General features: G+C 55.7%; 8 protein-coding genes across 8 annotated transcripts; 1 reads left to right on the top strand and 7 right to left on the bottom strand.

The window, feature by feature from the left end:
• Positions 1-254: 254 nt before the first annotated feature.
• On the bottom strand, positions 255-3,417 carry B0H18DRAFT_1212727 (Pro-kumamolisin, activation domain-containing protein). Its single transcript, XM_048036491.1, has 12 exons — positions 3,356-3,417; positions 2,800-3,304; positions 2,521-2,725; positions 2,077-2,466; positions 1,624-1,699; positions 1,522-1,572; positions 1,324-1,468; positions 1,055-1,255; positions 989-998; positions 859-937; positions 679-791; positions 255-622 (listed from the first exon to the last, which is right to left on the bottom strand). The coding sequence occupies exons 2-12, from the start codon at positions 3,012-3,014 to the stop codon at positions 542-544; spliced, it is 1,566 nt and encodes a 521-aa protein (XP_047891282.1). The 5' UTR covers positions 3,015-3,304; positions 3,356-3,417; the 3' UTR covers positions 255-541.
• A 125-nt stretch (positions 3,418-3,542) lies between these two features.
• Positions 3,543-4,931, bottom strand: B0H18DRAFT_1105719 (uncharacterized protein; the record flags this gene model as incomplete). The annotated part of the gene is made up of 5 exons (XM_048032664.1): positions 3,543-3,832; positions 3,889-4,005; positions 4,098-4,176; positions 4,278-4,403; positions 4,485-4,931. The coding sequence occupies 4 exons, from the start codon at positions 4,929-4,931 to the stop codon at positions 3,908-3,910; spliced, it is 750 nt and encodes a 249-aa protein (XP_047891281.1). The 3' UTR covers positions 3,543-3,832; positions 3,889-3,907.
• A 556-nt stretch (positions 4,932-5,487) lies between these two features.
• B0H18DRAFT_1018794 (uncharacterized protein) lies at positions 5,488-6,729 on the bottom strand. Its single transcript, XM_048029398.1, has 2 exons — positions 6,054-6,729; positions 5,488-6,008 (listed from the first exon to the last, which is right to left on the bottom strand). Exons 1-2 carry the CDS (start codon positions 6,672-6,674, stop codon positions 5,724-5,726), a joined length of 906 nt encoding a protein of 301 aa, XP_047891280.1. The 5' UTR covers positions 6,675-6,729; the 3' UTR covers positions 5,488-5,723.
• A 39-nt stretch (positions 6,730-6,768) lies between these two features.
• Positions 6,769-8,211, bottom strand: B0H18DRAFT_523985 (uncharacterized protein). The gene is made up of 2 exons (XM_048038451.1): positions 8,052-8,211; positions 6,769-8,002 (listed from the first exon to the last, which is right to left on the bottom strand). The coding sequence occupies exons 1-2, from the start codon at positions 8,070-8,072 to the stop codon at positions 6,923-6,925; spliced, it is 1,101 nt and encodes a 366-aa protein (XP_047891279.1). The 5' UTR covers positions 8,073-8,211; the 3' UTR covers positions 6,769-6,922.
• Positions 8,212-8,631: 420 nt separating this feature from the next.
• B0H18DRAFT_1185509 (uncharacterized protein) lies at positions 8,632-10,497 on the bottom strand (the record flags this gene model as incomplete). Its single annotated transcript, XM_048036013.1, has 5 exons — positions 8,632-8,966; positions 9,016-9,491; positions 9,515-9,859; positions 9,916-10,267; positions 10,288-10,497. 5 exons carry the CDS (start codon positions 10,495-10,497, stop codon positions 8,820-8,822), a joined length of 1,530 nt encoding a protein of 509 aa, XP_047891278.1. The 3' UTR covers positions 8,632-8,819.
• Positions 10,498-11,950: 1,453 nt separating this feature from the next.
• Positions 11,951-14,011, bottom strand: B0H18DRAFT_1018790 (uncharacterized protein). Its single transcript, XM_048029397.1, has 4 exons — positions 13,735-14,011; positions 13,300-13,671; positions 13,112-13,279; positions 11,951-13,056 (listed from the first exon to the last, which is right to left on the bottom strand). The coding sequence occupies exons 2-4, from the start codon at positions 13,631-13,633 to the stop codon at positions 12,359-12,361; spliced, it is 1,200 nt and encodes a 399-aa protein (XP_047891277.1). The 5' UTR covers positions 13,634-13,671; positions 13,735-14,011; the 3' UTR covers positions 11,951-12,358.
• An 80-nt stretch (positions 14,012-14,091) lies between these two features.
• B0H18DRAFT_1018787 (uncharacterized protein) lies at positions 14,092-16,300 on the top strand. Its single transcript, XM_048029396.1, has 5 exons — positions 14,092-15,185; positions 15,251-15,485; positions 15,532-15,697; positions 15,753-15,853; positions 15,918-16,300. Exons 1-5 carry the CDS (start codon positions 14,546-14,548, stop codon positions 16,087-16,089), a joined length of 1,314 nt encoding a protein of 437 aa, XP_047891276.1. The 5' UTR covers positions 14,092-14,545; the 3' UTR covers positions 16,090-16,300.
• Positions 16,301-17,724, bottom strand: B0H18DRAFT_1018780 (uncharacterized protein). Its single transcript, XM_048029395.1, has 5 exons — positions 17,525-17,724; positions 17,170-17,458; positions 16,955-17,109; positions 16,554-16,893; positions 16,301-16,502 (listed from the first exon to the last, which is right to left on the bottom strand). The coding sequence occupies exons 1-5, from the start codon at positions 17,598-17,600 to the stop codon at positions 16,376-16,378; spliced, it is 987 nt and encodes a 328-aa protein (XP_047891275.1). The 5' UTR covers positions 17,601-17,724; the 3' UTR covers positions 16,301-16,375.
• Between the last annotated feature and the right edge of the window lie 115 nt (positions 17,725-17,839).

The following is a 17,839-nucleotide window of genomic DNA, read 5'->3' as shown; positions in this document are numbered from 1 at the left end:
AGCGTTCATCACTGTCGACGTCCGTCGGTGGAGACAAATCCGGCAGGCGGCCGAACGTTCTAGCACACTCCAGGCAGCCTCGTCGCTGACGTCTCCTGGGCACCTCCCAGACTACATAGCCTGTTTGGGCTGATCCATATATCCGTGCACATCATTCTGTGTCGATGTATAACGAGCAAGATGAGAATTATGAGCGGGTCGAATGCGTCCTGACTTGACTCGGACGACTCGGAGGAAGGGAGGTGTTTGGCCTTGTTAGGATCCAAAGCCGCCGCCTGCCATTTGTGGCAGTGACATCATGCCAAGAACCGTCGATCGGACGACAGACCGGCCCGGGATAGCCCGGGATGTCCTGTACGGTCACTCACTGACCTGGCTTTTGAACGAAAGACTCCCGACAACTTGAGCTCTGGACTACCACGCACACACCACGCACACATCTCCTACTAGTGAGTAGTGGTCAATCGACCCGGAGTGCTAACTGCCAGTAGTACACCATATTTTCTACTGCCCACCACAGCGCGTTCGAAAATTCCGAACGTCACGCACCCAGGACAAGTTCCTTCAGAACACCAAAGTTGGGCGTGCCCCAACCAGTAACAGGATCCCATCCTATCGTTGTCTAGTCACAATTTTATGAGTAAACCCTTCACTGACATCACAAATAGTAAACCTCACGTTGAAGCCCTCTGTGCCACACCCCGGGTTGTTACCGACAGTGATATCGTTGAACCCGTTGTCGTCTGTGCGTTGAGCGAATAAATCAATGGGTTGAGGAAGCCAAGTGGGGACTTCCCGCTGGCGATGCGCGCGTCATTGAGCAGGGACACGAATGCTGTGAACGTGGGCGAGGAGCACGAAGTCCCGTCGACGAGGCCAGTTTCCGCATCCCATACATGGTGAAATTGACGCCCTCAGCAGAGACGTCGGGGTAGGCCTGTTTAGCCATCAGTGCAAATGTTCAGATGTTGTGGAGAGGACGACGCACTCGGCCAGACCTTCGGAGAGCGAGACATCAGTCTATGTGCGAGCTATCATCACCAGCACTACTCACGCGTTATACAGACCCGCATACGTCCCGGGAGCCAGCTCGCCGAGGTACTTCGTCACCGCAGTGTCCTGGTAGGATGGTCGAGGCGAACTGAACAGGCGATTCAGCGCGCCCCGAAGATCAGTGGCAGCAAAGGACCAACGCACATAGTTGCTAAATCCCCCACCAGAGAACCACGCCGCGATCTCCGGCACCTCCGAGTCGCTCCCACAGCGGTGACGCTGACAAGCATCTGTTAGTACACACTGTGGTCAGCATAATAATCTTCTCACTATGGGCAACTAGCTGGGAATTCGGGTATGAACATCGTCACGTTGCGACCATCGTTGCTGTAGCACTCCTGGGTAGCCGGGTCCGGGTCACCGTCGCCGACACCCCCGTCTCCGGAGCTGAACATGATAGAGACCCCTCGGGCACCTAAGATGTCTTAGGTCAGCGATCGTGTCCACACGGAGGTCAACGTCGCATACACACCAAGCTGCGCGAACTCCGCGCAGACGCGTGTCGCATAGCTGTAGGAACTGCAAAACCCTATGAAGTACAGTCACACCATCACTGGAAAAGCATCGTACCGGTCTGCTCGTCGTCTCCGTAGCTGGTGGAGATCGACTGTGGCAGGTCCTCTGCAGAGAGCACGTATCCGAGCCACTGCAACGCGTCAGGTCCCAAAGACTTTGCACGAGTACCTAGAACCAGCCACTCGCCTGCATGTATGGTTCATTGTATCCGTAGGCTCGAGATCGTCCGGTATGAAAGCGGGCTCCCACCAGTCGTGTAGAACGTTCCGGCGTCGGGTACGTAAGGCTGAACGCATATTGTGTATCTGGACCTTCCAGTTTAGTCGCAGATTTCAAAGCGTCAATACATTTCCTACCCAAGTCGCTTCAATCCCAGCATCAGCTGGTGTCTGGTTATTAGTCCACCTACGAACGCAGTGATGGCTCAGTTACAGCAAAAGATCGACCACGGACTGCTCTCACCATTGATATAGACCACCGAGAACGTGTTGTTAGCAGCTACGGCACCTCCTCTCCCAAAAACTGATAGTAATCCGCGTAGTTCGCGTACTGCTCTAGGTAGCCCGTCACAGCGATCTTGTTCTCCCCGGGCACCTGCGGCGTGTACCCCGTCGCGTTGTACAGCTCTAGCAAGCACTCCGGGGTGATGGTCCCGTTGCAACTTGCGGCGACTTGTCCCCCGGAAGCGCTGGGCACGGCGATCGTGGCGCCGTCTGACTGGGGGATAGCGGTGTTTGCGCGGAAGGAGCGGTAAGTGGTCCGCATCGGAGTGAAGCGGGAGAACATGGTGGTGGGCTGGACGACCTCGATGTGGTCATGCAGGTGCTCCGGAAGGCTGTACGACGTCGTGCGGACGAGCGAATCGCCGCTAGCGGCGTGCGTCCACACATGGTACGTCTAGGCGACATGTGAGCATTATCAGACATGCTTGAAGACGGAGCCATAGCTTACAGTGTCCAACATTATCTCCGCCAACGAGACAGGCACCCTGACGGTGACCCAGTCGCCAGCGGGCGACCGCGACAACGCATCACTCAAGAGACCGTGCGACGCAAGCCAATCCTCGACCAACTGCACACTCTCAGGATGAGGCGCAACGAGCGCTTCCACGTCCTCCTTCGACAAGTGCTCTCCGTACCTCTCACTCGACGGATCACTATATCACGCGATCAACATTCCGGTCAGCACCTTCGCTCGCGCATGCATGCCTAGCAGACACTCGAGACGCACCTCACAGCGTACAGGTGCTCCTCCAGCTCAGCGAACTTGGGCTGTGGCAGGCCGATGCGGAGCTCGATCGTGTGCGCGGGCGGCGCAGGGCGCAGGGCGTTCCAACCCCGGGGCGGGTGCACCGTCTCCTTCACCCTGTGCGTATATTCCGCAGGCGCCGCGGCAGCGAGCGCACCGAGTATGGCCCATAGCAAGGCGGACCGCAGCGACGGCATTTTGCTAGTCGAAACCGGAGAGCCTGAGACGAGGATGAGCTATCGAGGTCAGAGGGCTCGTCCGCGGATGGACCATCGACTCCGTTATGTAGGGGGACACCCGTATGGTGTCATCCTACAGACGGACACGGTAGGGTATTCATAGCGCTATGACACCCGAATACGCATGGAATCTGCCAGGAACAGAGGGCGCGCATGACCTGCGGCGTAAGCGGAGGGACCAATTGTCTATCTTTAATCAAGGGACATGTTGTGAGACGCACTGACTGAGGGATCGCCGGGATCGTTGCCTGCGGATGACACAGGTCAGCGTTCGTGAGAATGGACAGTGCGCTGCTCACCTCGGATGCGGTATCATTACCTCCAAGTGCTTTGTACCCTACAAGGGAATACCAGCCCGCCGAGAGACTGATGCAGGAAGATACTGAACGTCTATCGGAAGCAGCTCAGTAAACAATAGAGTATAGCAATTGCCCTAGCAACGTCTGCAGCATTCATGAACTTCTAACGCTCTCGACTGAGAAGAGAGCAAGGAACAATTACTTATGTCACGTAAGGTACATCACGAGATGCCACTGGCCGCAAATCAAGATAGCGAGCGAATGCAGCCTGAGCGCGGAAAAGTGCCGGCTAAGAAAAAAGTTGAATATTCGCGACCAAGCAGGAGTGGAGGTTGAACATAACAGATAGTAATCCTCACTGTCGCCGACTTCTCCTGAAACAAGCCCTCGTATCGCACTACATTTCCCGCTCAGTTTTCCAGATTCGAATGCGACGAGATACGATTTATAAAGTCATAGGCAACGATTCCTGTCCATCTACCCAATCGCCGTCAGTCGACCACCCAAGTCGGGACACAGACAAAATCACTCACGTACTCCCAACGTACTCCTTCAAGTCGCACTACCAGTAACGAACCTTGAACGAACCCATCGCACAGTGACAGAACGCAGGCGCCCCACCGGGCTGACCTGTTCCCACGCAGAGTGAACTTCACCAGGTCCCCATGGAATAAGATCGCGCTCAACTCCCACATGAGTGGCATCCCGGAGAAGCAGCACTAGTAGCCTCCGGGATACATACCTTGGATACGACTTGTTGAGGGGAGGGCAGTTGCACCGTAACCGTGTTTCGTACTAGCAATTCGGTGGACCGACCGTAGCTACACATGTATCAGGTCTGAGATCTGATGAGTTATCTGTCACAGCAAATAATGAATACGTTCATGCATCATGCACCCATGACAAGCTCCCTTCAGCACACCAAAGTTGGGCGTGCCAGACGACTGCTTGTGACCGACGGATTCCGATCCCGCATCGACCCGCGCTCCATACGGGCGGTGACGATGCATCGTTGCCGCCATAGGGACTCCTGGGGGTTGCTGAAGGGCTGAACAGGACACAAGTGTTAGACGGACACGTGTGTGTGCAAACTGGCTCACTCATGATGTCAATCATATTCAGCGCGCACCCAGGTGACGGTGACTACGCCACGGGCAGACCATGGCTGTAATATGCCACGGAAAATGCGTTTAAGCTTCTGACGGATGTCCACATTCACATCATGATGGACGTCTCGAAAGAATTCCACCTCGACATCCTTCAATGTGTCGAAGTATGGCCCACTCATGACCTCGTGCAGGTCCCGCAGATCGAGCTTCTCCAGGATGAGACTGGACTCCTTATGTGCGAGAAAGTTGTCATCGAAGAATAATCTAACACGGACCTTGATGTGCTCGAGCTGATGGCTTCGGATAGTGGAAAAGATGCCGTGCAACTCGTCCGTTACTTCGGTCCACACCGTGCTCGGCCCCGTGTCTTTGGCCATGTGCTCGATGGTTTGCAGTGTGAAGTCCCAGGATCGCAGGGTGTTGTTTTGCAACAGATTGCCGTGAACACCTACATTGTGCACGTGCATCACATCGGAAAATTTGGGTGCCGTTTCGTGAGCGGCCATAGGCGGTTATAAACGGCGCAACTGCGAAAATCTTGGCGGGGTAGTAAGAAGCGGTTATAAAAGCGGCACGGTTGCGATGAGCGATTACAATCACGCGCGGCGCGCGTCATAATCACCCGCGCAGCAGAAAACAATCACGATATAACCGCATACTTTCGCATCCAGCTGTACACAGTCGATTATGGTACAGTACCTCCTGCGTACTACAAAACGTTTCCCTCCCCCGCCTGTCCTCCCCCTCGCTCTTGCGTTATTTCACTACTGGTTACTCTGACTCTTGCCAGTCCCTACTCGACTGACTGAAACACTGAAAGGGCACTCGGACGCTTAGACTCAGGCCGGGATTCGAACGCGCGCGCACGAAGTATATTTGGAGCGCTAAAATACAAGTGCTACTGACATCTACACTAAAGAGTCTTCAAGAGGAGAGACATGTCACGCAATATATCATGTCAGTTTTGCTCACGCGTGCTCACCGCCTATCGCGCATACATCGACTCGCACTCGCGCTGAGCGCAACTCTGCGCGTACGTCGACTCCGACGGACTCGCAGCCTCTGATTCTGACACACTCTTGAGCCGTCTTGGGAGTCGGCAGCTTCCTGATCCAACCGGGACCTCTTGGGACTGAGACCTCTGTACTAGAATGACCAGCCGCACGCACAAGAAGCCGACCGAGGCGACGAAGCTACCCAAGGCAACAGCAGCGAAGACGAATGGCAAGGGGGGAAAAGAAACAAGATGCCGGCAAGTTTCAGCCCACTGGCAACTCACAAGAGCCTCGGGCTGCGCAAATGGCACCACTGCAAGCTCGTGCTTTTTCTCGCTGCGGCAACTCTTGTTCGTTCTCGCCTCGCAGGCCTGGTACTAGCTCTGGGCGACCGGTTCCGCGACGATCGCCGACGCTGCATTTCAATGATTCGCCTCCCAGGGCAGCGAGAGAGTGAAGCCCGAGGGCGGGCGGTGCAACGGCGGGAGAGTGAGGCTCGAGGGCGGGGTGCAACGACAGGACTCGGAGAGTGAAAACCAGTGACAAGCAGTAAGCCATAATATTATGATTGACCGATACTTACTCTCGTGGTAGGAACATCAGCAGCTCCGTGAGCTGCTGATGGCGCAGCAACAAGAGCTGCTCCGCGTCCGGCGCAAGAATGCCGAGTTTCAAGCACGGCTTGCAGCGCATCAAGCTCGGAAGCGTGTTCGAGAAGACTACGACGGCGCGAATGGTGATGATGAAGATGGTACCGTACAGGCAAAGGAGCTGAGACTCTCGCGCACGGAGCCCGACAACAACCGAGTCCCGTGTCCTGACCGCGCTGGTCCCAGGACCCAAGATGCGGAAAGCGATATGCGCAAGGAAGGTGGCCGCGCATATGAAGACCCGTGCAGGGGATGCTGAAGGTGCCCGGGACGAGGATGAGGACGAGGATGAGGATGAAGACGACGAAAGTAGCGAGGAGTGGTGTGGATGGAGAGGACGACATCGGAGACGAAGAGCGCGCACAACAGCAAGAAACACTTGGCGATCGAAAGGCCGACGCTCGCCAGATATGGCGCAACATCCCAGCAGAGCTACGCGCTCACATGCGCGAGCTGTAAACGTCAAACATTGGACACAATGCCGACGAGCAATCATGATGCTATGGTGTCTTCGAATGCGTGAACTGTAGGATGTGCTTAGATCTTCATCACGAATGTATTCCATGCACAAGTATGCTCGAGACACCCTCCCACACTGATACAGAAATCACAATGCTTGCTGGTATTGACAATCAGACCACGGCGAAAATATCATCGCAAGGCTGTCGTCTACAACGACGATAGCAAGGAGCATCGCCGCTACTAAACTAGGTCGAGGTGATTATGAGCGCTTGTAGCCCGTTCGCCGATGATTATCGACGATTGTGGCTCAAACATAACGGTACCACATTGATTAAACCGCGTAAGTACTACTCATAACCTCTGCCCTCTGTAGTTATAATCCGCGCAACTGCGGCGAACGATTATGATGTTCAACCAAATTTCCCGATGCAGGGGCGACTCGAGTCTCCAAGCAAGATGAAGGACTCTTACGGTTATAATTGTCAAGGTGTGTCTGCGGTAACGAGTCAACGATGCCCCTGCCGCTTCGAGGAGTTTGTTAAGGGGTATCACTGTCATGGAGGGATGGGAAGTGTGAAATTTCAGGCCCGCAAGTGACTTGCAGAGGCCTGAGCGCGCCATCCAGTTGAGGAAAATCACCATGACTTCTTCGTGGTGCAAGAGGTCTCCGATGTTAAGGTATCGAAGACGAATGTGAGATGGCGACTGGAATAGTGAGGCTCCCGCGTAACTGGCAGCATCTTGCGGAGATCGGATCTCAACATCTATAATCGTGAGGTCTGTAAGCTCGGGGAAGGCAGACACAATCCGCCGCAGCTGCGAGATGTTGTTCAGTTCGCAGAATCGAAGCGTCAACGATTTGACAGACTTGAAATCCGACAAGGCGAAGAAAAAACCCGTGTGGATGAAAGAAAGCCTTCCGAACCGGATGTCAAGGAGGCGTACGCGAGGCATCAGGCCAGCGAGCGCAGACGGTAGTGCTTGAAGGAAGCCCATGTAGCGAGTACTTCCGTAAGCCCGTAGCTGGCATGTGTTCGCGAGCCACTGCTTGACGCGTGGTGACGCGTAGCACTGCTTGTACAGCCTGTTGAAGCTGGTGCGGCTGCGAATCTCAACGGCGTAGTAGAGGTTGTGCATCGCACGCGGATACCACATTGCGCAGACCAGCGCCACAACGGGCAGTGTGGACTGATCCTCGATCGCGTCAATGACGAACTCGAAGATCTCGAGCGGGATGCGAGCGGAGAGGGCTAGGGGCAGGGTGCCCTCAAAACGGGCGTCCCGCCACTGCCACCAGAGTATGAATCTCTGTTTTCCGACGCCGAAGTCCTCGTCGCCCCATTCCTTGGGGCTGGATTCCTCATCGCTCTGTTCATCGGCACTCCATTGCGTGGTTTGTGCGTGTGAGACGTCAGGAGAAGGGGGAAAACGCTAAGTGAACGCATCAGTCGGGATCATGGACAGAATCAAGATGACCGACGCTAGGCTGGAGATCGGACATCTGGGCACTCGCACCCTATGAGTATGGCGACGTGAATATGAGGAGCCGTAAGTGTGAAGGTATTTTGAGTTGTTGATTACGGCTGTTGTACAAACGGTGGACCGCTCGCGCGCGGGGGTGTATGGAACGTTCAAGTTTGAGTCAAGCAGCGTATCAGGCCAGGATCTCAGCCACCCTATACTAGGCGGCCCGGCACCGGTCCGTGTGGTCGGTCTGTTTACATCCCGTCCAGCCACGACATAATTATTAGGGTCGAGCTGTCCATCAGTTCAATGTATGTACACTACCTGAAGCCAATACTGCGAATTCATGAGAACGGACAATGTGCTGCTCACATTGGATCTAGTGTCACCAAGCCTGAACGCGAATCCCATAAAGCAGGATTGGAGAGTCTCGCCGAGCGAGACGACGAGTGGGTATGGAGATCCAACTCCGAGTCAGTAACACGCGAAGTACGGTGCAGCAGCAGCGCTTGAAATGTAGCAACGACTCCAGCATCCCACTGTTCATAGTATGTAGAACATCTTCTGACGCTCTCAGCCGCCGAAGAAGCAACAAGTGACGATCATGTCGAGTAAGTAAGGCCACACGTTATGAGGTTAGTACAACACGGCCGCAGGGCACGACAGAGAGCAGATGCAGAATGTACGCAAAGCACGCTGGGTATCAGTGGCAACAGTCAAGTGACCGAGAACGACAACGTGCAAGCAGGAAGGAGTGGAGATCATTCATAGTAGATAGCGGTCCTCACCGTCGTCGACTCATCATGAAGCAGCCTTCATACCCCAGCACCTCCGCCGGGCTCAGGGTATCGCGCCATCGCCCGCTCAAGTTTCCGTGTTCGTTCCCGACAAGGTACGATCTGTAAAGCCATCGTCCACGATCCCCATCCACCTGAATCCCTGTTAGACCATCACCAACTCAACAGCGATAGTCCACTCACATAGTTCTTCGACAGACACAAAAACCCGTCGCACGGCCGCACGCGCCCCAGCAGACTGAACTGGCCCCACGCAGAGTGCCCTTCGCCGGTGATGATGACGTCGCATAGCCTCCGCTCGCCGCGCTGCTTTTCCGGGATCCGCGACCACGTCTCGTACACTACCGGTGCCCGTCCAGGCGTCCGCACCTCCAGCCCATTCGGGCCCTCGTGCACCTCCGCGCCTACCGGCAGATACGCAAGCAGCGGACTGCCCGGGACAAGCGGATCGCTTCCTCGCGTCCCCGCCGGACCGTCCTCGTCCTCGTAGTACAGATGGTGCTCGCGGAGCTTCCACAGCTGCGGGTGCTGCGCGACGAGGCTGCGCTCCAGCACAGCGGGGGACGCGCCCGAGAGCAGGGCCGCGTACGCGGTGAACTCCGTGTACGTGAACAGCCCTCCCAGAACCCGTCCAAGCTGCCCGGCACGAACACGCACTCCTGCGAGCCCGGCGCGGCGACACCCGCCAGCGCACGCGACCACTCCGCTTCCCACTCCGTGCTGGTCGCGCCCAGGACCGCTGGGAGCGTCGGGTCAGGCGGCTTCATGTAGCTGATGGTGTCCCATGCGACGCTGAGCTGGTTGACGAGGGTGAGGTAGGCGAGGATGGCGGGAGATGCGGGCGCGGGCGGGGCTAGGCGTAAGGGCATGCCGTAGTGCGTCAGTACAGAGCCGTCCTTCGGGTTGAGGCTCGGGTGGAAATTGACCCAGGATGGTGTGCAGAGGCTGTAGTGATGTGCACCGAGCGCGATGAGCTTCAAGACGCTATTTGCGCTGTGGAAGGCTGCTTCGTCCATCATGTACTCCTCTGCGTGACAATGCGTAAGACGTCTGATACTCGTTGCAACAGGGTAGCGGACGCACCGGGCCTGAGGAGCATCCAGAACAACCACAAGGCCAACGATATTCGCTCATCGTTCCCCACTGGCCATTCGTCGCGTTTGACGGTAGACCGCACGAGCGACGCGCCATTCTCGCCGAGCAGGTACGTCCGCAGCCAGCCGTCCATCCGGGCGTATTCTCTGAGCTGGCGCTCGTTCCTTCCGTCATTCTCGAGCATCATGAGGTAGGCCGTCCATAGCAGTTCACTAAGCTGCCTCGAGTGCCCCGAGCTAAGCTCCCAGATCGGAGCCAATGTATCTGTCTTAGCCCGTAATCGGCGCAGGACCATACATCGCTTCTTGAGTTCTTGTGCGATCGCAAGCGGGGTGGTGCGCTCGGGACCGTACGACGCACTGCTGCGGCTAGGTCGAACTTGTACGAGAAAATGCGTGCCCAGATGTGGGGATTTCTGTCGAGAGCGAGGGCGGCATAGATGCGGCGATTCGTGGAGAGAAGAGGAACGAGCGCGGAGGGCGGACCGAGGAAGTTGACGGTGGCGGTGTAATACGCGATATGCTCGAGGACTTCCTGCGGGATGCTGTCCAGACTATGGATGGTGGTCATCGTCGACGGCGGCGTGCAGAGGGGGTGAGAAGGTGCAGACGAGGGGGGAGGACATGGCGAACGCGTGCGACTATATAGCTCGATTGGTCAGTGCGTTTTCCGGGACGCAAGTGCCCCCGGAGTCCCCGAGCCTCCGGACGATCGGACCCCGCGTCACGATCTCTCTATCGCCGTTTGCACATATTCGTTGTGAAGCCCGTCGCACGACGGCCGTCGAGGGAGTCACCGTGAAAATAGACACAGATCTACTCACTGGAATACTTACCCATTCAGTAGGTGGGCTTCGTACCCACTCAAATCTCGCACTTCACTTCGCGGGACCGGGGCAGTGATCGAAATCGCCCAGATCTCGATCATTGACATATCCGGGCAAGCGTTTGTTCTCAGCCACTTCTCTTCCCAATCTCGTTGACTACAAACCACTTACCAGCGCTGCAACACGCGATGCGAAAGAACAGGCCGCCCAGTGACCGCTCTTGTATGGCATGAACCACAATCCTCCCTGGCAAGACCGACAGACGGTCTCACGTCGAGCCCAATCAGGTGAGCCAAGGGAGTTGAAGCTGTCGTATAGACGCAGCCGTGGATTTACGCGGGTTCCATAACCATGATTCAAATTCTGCTTTATCAAGCCGCAGCTGGGAGGTGTCTTTTATCGGCCACTGGCCCCAACCTGTCCCAACCGGTCTTAGTCAACCAAAGGTGCTTACTATGTAGTGCATAGCAAAGCTCACGTCGGACGCATGTGATATCTGGCCCTTTGTCATACAGGTCGCGCTACTTCTGGCAGTGGATAGCCTGAGTATGTGCTTGCTCAATTGATGAAGCATACCGACTGAAGACACACTTTCCGGCGGTGAGCTACACGATTCAGGTATACTGCACTACCTCGCATTCGTTGTGTATCGCTCTGCCGAGCTATACACATACATCACCTTGGCACTCCGAGTCCATGGCGGATCCCTCATCTACTGTTCCATTCGATTACATGCACTATCCCGGCAACGTTGCCTTGACTCTCCAATAACTCATTCCCTCCGGAGAACAAGGACTCAGTGGGACTATCAACGAGTATGAGCTCCATGTCCGAGGACCTTTGGCCTGCAACTAGCGCGTAACGACGCCCAGCCCCTCAGTAGCTCGTACGAAGGGTCTCCGCTCTGACCTAGCTCACTCCGGAACCATCCCACAGGCTTCGTGACACTCCGTAGAAGACCGGGCACCTATGCTACCCTTCTAACCGCCCGAACCAGAGGCTCGGTAGCCTGACTTCGCCCTGACAGCGCGGTTCGCTCACACAGCGAGCACGGCTATGATCTTCCGAACCACAAAGTCCACACGATCTCGCAACGACGTAGCTCGCAAGGAATCATCACGCCTGCACTAGCTGACAGGCCGAGTCTGGCCTCGTCGTCTCGACTCCCAGCATACCCGCGCACACCCGGAGGACAGCCCGCTACTGTACGCCGGAGCAGACGAAAATAGCTATGACGATTGGGGAAGAATGCTCGTGAGACGGGGCGCAACCTGTCTTACAATTGACGACGAAAGCAGATGGCCTCGACGTTGGGTCTCTAGGTTGAGTGGAGTCCGGTCATTGGTCCGGTGAGCAGCCACTGGTTCTTTGGTGATAATCAATACTACTACAGGGAGGATGACTGTCACTGGACGGCAATGTGACTCGTGAGTGGAGTCTCAGATCTCAGTCCTCGCATGTGCTAGCAATGACGATCTCAGCCGTTGGGGTTGCAACATTCAATGTAGACTTGTGGTAAGTACCAGAACGGACCGAACGACTCTAGTTCCCTGATCTGGACACACTCCACGACATAGCGTACTGAATGCCCTATACGAACCTGCTCTAGAACGCAAATGGCCTGTCGCTGAGTTCGCCTCCGAAGCTCCGAAGTGCATTCCAATGAGGTCCCACCAATACCGTCAACGCCTGCGGGCGTACTTCCTGCATCCGAGACTCCCGCAGCCTGTATCGCCCAAAGGACGGGTCCGTCAAAGGCACGGCCTGCGTTTTCTTGCACGACGGGTCGCGGATATTCACGGTGAACGCCAGCTTCTCGTTGTCCTGCGCCAGCTTGGCCATCGTGATGTCGAGTTGCACCCACGGGAACGGGAAGGATAAAGCCGGTGGCTCTACGTCGCGGTCCCTCCGCACGAACGGTCCAACACTAGTTCCCGGCATGGGCAGACTGAGCACGATCTCGCGGAGGTTGGCGCGCATCTCCCACCGCGAGATGTGTGTCAAGGCTGTCAACATCCACGTAGGGTATTCGTACGCGACGAACTTGGCCTCGAGCCCCGCGTCCTTCAGGTGTAGACGCCGGAGCTGCAGGAACGGCACGGGTGACTGCAGGATGACGTACAGCGGCCCGTGGAACGTCAGGCGCAGAACCAGCTCCTCGAGCACGGGCGCAGCCACCCGGAGGATGTCCGAGTCGTTGTTGCTGCAGGAGGGTGCCACGTCGTTAACTATCGGCTGTAGTCTGCGCAAAGACATGTGCAATGGGAAGTGGTACAGCAGACAAGAGGTGACGCTGCCCGATGCTGAGGGACGGTTAAGCCATGCAGAGTCGATTTCGTCGCGGGCGGTATACCAGACGTTGCATCGCACCGTCATCGGGAGGTGGCGTGATCTGTATCTGGTCTGATAGGTGTAGCTCAGACAGCGACCGGCATGCTGCAAGGAGGCGTAGGAAGTCGTTACACTGGAAGTTGTGTGTGCCGAGGAGGCGTAGGATCCGGATCCGAGAGAAATACGTCCTCACACCTTGTTGATGTCGAAGAAACCTCTCGTGAATAGGTCCACCGAACCGATGTTGAGCTCCTCCACACGGTCCATCATCAGGAGCAGGTCCGGCCACGCGCCGTCGAGCGACGCGGGGTCCGGTTTCGGCTTACTGAATGTGAGCACCCGTACGAGCTGTCCGAGTCTGGGATGTTCCTCGAGCATGTCCAGGACGCGACCATGCTCCACGTGGGTGAGGATGGTGATCGTCCGGAACAGGTTGCTCTGTGCACGTCTGGCCCACTGGTGACACGTCAACGCACAAGCCTTGAGCGCACCCGTCTCTCCAGAGAGCTGATCTACGATCTCGTCGTGGATTTCTGCGGGAAGCACCATGGTTCGAGACTCGAGTCGGTAGTGCGCCACTGCCTCTTCTAGGAGAGAGGGTAGCCCAGTTAGCGTGGAAGATGATGGCGTTTGGAAAGTGAGTGTCTTACAGTTTTGACTAGCCCGGGGACACGATATGACCGCGAGCTCGAATCGAAGGATGGTGGCCCAATGGTAGCCCAAATGAAAGCGGTGTTCGGACTGACGCTAGGATCTGACTGCGTCATTACTAAATGCAACAGCTGCATCAGCGGACCATCACTGGCGTGTAGCAACGCCGCCTTTACAGACAAGACCTAGCTAAGACAATACGGCCCAAGCGTAGTCAAGTGCTGGTTGTCATAGAGTATCCGAGTGTCGATAGTGCTGGAGGTCCGAGCTGGAGGTTCGGCGCTTCAAGCTTCAAGCTTCAGCGCTTGTGCTTGAAAACGGCGGCGGGCCGGCGGCCCAGCCTGGCGGTCAATATCAATCCTTGCTGCTTCCTCCTCTTGTCCTCCTCCTTCAGCTTCAGCTTCAGCCTTTATCGATTTATCAGCTGCTCCGAGTACTGTGTCCCCGGCAGAGTCTTGTGGTGCTCTCATTGTACATCGTCGCAGAGTTCGGTGACCTACTACAAGCCGTTCATGGTACTACAGCTGTCTGGCAGTTGATCACAGCGAGCCTCATGATCAGTCTAGGCGCACGAACTCTGTACTGACATCCAGCAGTCCAGCACAAATCTGGCTACGCAAGGACCTGAACTGTACTGATTTTGATCGCCACCCACGATTCATAACGCCAACGTGTAACGCCTCGCGCGCGCAAGTTTCCTTTGTTGGAGACGGTAACCTTCTCCAGCTCCTCCCTGTGGCACGGTACCATCCCTCATCAACAATCGACAAAAATTGCTGGTCTAGCTCGCATCTACCCAAAGAGACACCTATGGAAGTTGCTCTAGCCCATGTCGAGTACAACCACGACATTAGAGTGCAATTTCACATCGACAACCTCGAGGAATTCTTTGCTCAGAGAGGATACCCAGTAGCGCAGCCCTACGTCACAGCTACGTTTGGACCGGGCTGGCGTATCGAGTGCTGGCCTTCACAAAGCGATGGCCAGGACTGTACCATTTCTTGTCGCCTCGACGTAGGACCACGCGGATATCCGCGGCCCATTTCATGCTCCTTCATTGGCGAGTCAATGCCAGGTGGCCACCGATACTTTGAACATACCGCGACGTATATGTTCCACCCGCCGGATAAGTACTCTAGTAGGGTGTCTGGTGGTCGGCCTAAATCCCTCTTGAAGACGCAGCACTGGAACTACCGTTTCCGTCATCTGCGACAGGAGAACGGGCTCGTCATCACAGCCACTATCCGCGCGCGAGCCGGTCATGCCTTCTCCGATGGCTGCGAAGGCTTTGGGGTGTTGCACGACCTGATAACTGGAGGTCAGCCGGATAAAATCAAGTTCATTGTCTTTGCGGGCCGGAATGCCACTGGAGTCGGACGACTTGTGAGACCACGTACACTGTTATTCGACAAACACGCCTTACAGGTGAAGTGTCCTCGCCTTGAACAATGTAGGCCATTCATATTGTCGCTGTCGCATGATATATCGAATCTCACCCGTTACCTCTATAATTAGGGTTGGATGATGCCTCTGATGCCCCGGCGCTCTGTCAGTGGGAGGTGTTCAGTGGACACAAGGGCGTTCCCAGTGCATTTGTTAGCGGGGCATCGAGCTATCAACCTGCGGCTCATCCCGACCTCGATGGTGACAGTGACTTCGAAGATGTAGGCGAAGAAGGCGTGGCAGGTATTATTCCCGGACAACTGCAGACGCGACCTACCGCCATTATCAGCGATGTCGCCGCCTCTACGTAAGCATCAAAGCTTGACATCGACCGCACTCTGATTTCATTATAGATGGGAAGCGTTTCTGTTTTATCTATACACTGGCGTCGTGGTCTTCGCGCCTTTGGCAAGCAACGGTGAAGATGCACGAAAGCACTTCATAGCGAATTACCAGGTCGGCAACCCGCAACGCCCCGCACCATGCTCTTGCAGGTCGATGTACCGCCTCGCACACAGAGTATGTTCGGTTTAAGTGCCAAACTTCGGTTCGTTGACCCAGTCATCATCACTAGCTTGACATGGCGGATCTCAAGAATATGGCGTTCGAGGAACTGAAGTCCCAGCTATCGAAAGACAATGTTATCAAAGAGATCTTTTCCCAATTCACTTCGCAGTAAGTTCATCAAGCACTCACACCCGTTACAGTGCGCTCAACATTGCTGTTGTGGCCAATGCAGGCATGAGCAAGTGAAAGACATGGAATTGCAGTTGCTGAAACGATACTGGGACGAACTCAAGGGGTCAGATCAAGTGTCAGAGATGATGATGAAGGTCGTCAGTGGTAAACATCCTCATGCTGCGTCTATTATGATGGAGATCTGGCAGAGTGTCACTGTGATACCCACATGAGATGGGCGAATTGGGTCAATCTAGGAACGATTTGTTCTCTCGTGATCAAGTTATTGATACCTACCTTTCAGAGTTTCATGTTTGAAGGTCGTTTGTCTGTTCAAATCATAGATCATTATGTATTTTGTTAGCCATTGCAACCATGGTAGTCCCGTCCGGCGTCCTCGAACGATGTTGGTAGTGACGTGACTAGCACGTGCATTCAGAACACTCAATGTATTCTTTCAAATTCCTGTTCAATACTCGTACACACTGCTTTGTTCTGCGAGAGGATCATGGTGACAGTTTACACCTTGCCGTCTTTCTCGCGAACGATGTCCTCGACAGTCTTCCACTTCCAGATGCTTTCGCCAGGGTTAACCAGCTCGTCGTCATTCTGCGAGAAGTCCATCTTCCCCTCACCGATGAGGATCCTAGAGCAAGTCAGCAATCCGAAATCCCGTCACAGGGATGCTACCACTCACTTGATATGGTCGATAGGCCCGCTCTTCGGCTTCTCGAGCTGCTCCTTCCGCAGCTTCTCCCTGAACGCAGCCAAATCCGTGCCCTGGACCTTGATCTCCCCCTTCGGCTCCACGCCAAGCTCGTCGCGGATCTTCTGCACGACGTCGCGGACCTGCCGGTAGCTCACGTTGCTGCCCGCGATGTGCACGTCGTCCGGGACGCTCGCGGCCGTCTCGGGGTTCAGCGAGAGGAGCGTGAGCTCCGCAAGAGCGCGCCCGATGTCCGCCTTCGCGGTGGTGGCGGTCTTCGCGTCGGGCGAGCCGACGGAGGTGTAGGTCAGGTTGGCGGTGTCGAAGCCGACTATATCGAGATAGATGGTGAGCCAGTCATATAGCTGGGAAGGTAAACGCATAGGACGTACGCCACGGCCCGATGAGGATCTCCAGGAAAAGCCCATTGTACAGTGAAACAACTTTCGTCTTGCTGGCTCCGAGCTGGCGGTACTTGCGAGCGTGCTGTCCTTTGAACAACCAGTCAGGGTCATCCCATCCGGGGAAGTCGTTGATACGGTGGTCACTGGATGTGTACAGGATGCTCAATACCGCGCTCGTCACAACGGAGAGTAAGACAACTTACGAGCCATATTCCGTAGGGAAGTACACCTTCGCACCACTCTTGATCGCGGCCTCTCCGACAGCATCCCTGAATTCAGTCGGCGCCTTGCCAACAAGGCTAACAACGGCGTCGACGCCTTCGAACGCTCTGCCCAAAGACGCGACGGGGTCGACGGGGTTGATCTGGACGAGCTCAGACCCCTTCTCGGCCAGAGCTTTGGCGTCCGCGGTAGTGATGTCTCGCGCTGTGACGACGACGCGCGAGAAGAAGGGCTTGTAGGAGGTGAGGAAGACGTTGGCGACCTCCTTGCCTAGAGGAACGATATATCATTAGTTCGGCATGGCTCTGGCATGGATGAACTCTTTAGCAGACCCACCAAGGCCGCCGGTCGCGCCGACGAGGGCGACGGTGTATGAAGCGCGGCTCAGCTTGGTAGACATCGTATAGGACATACACAGGCTGGGGAGCGGCTGGTAGACGTAGGTGAGGTTGTACTGGAGTATTAGGATGAAGTCATGGCGTTATATACGTGCCGTCTTGCGACTGTGGTCTGGGTGTGAGTAGAAGCTTACCAAGCATTGTCACTGGATTGCGTGAGCTACATCATGTTATCCCATACTTAAAGCGTGCAGGAGTCAGGTCTCCTTCGTGGCTGACGTGAAGGCGTAATGTTAGCAATAGCTTTACTTCC

Source organism: Fomitopsis serialis (assembly GCF_022376445.1).
Source record: "Fomitopsis serialis strain Sig1Antser10 chromosome Unknown B0H18scaffold_55, whole genome shotgun sequence".
NCBI classification, from domain to species: Eukaryota; Fungi; Basidiomycota; class Agaricomycetes; order Polyporales; family Fomitopsidaceae; genus Fomitopsis; species Fomitopsis serialis.
This window is presented reverse-complemented; position numbering and strand designations above follow the sequence as displayed.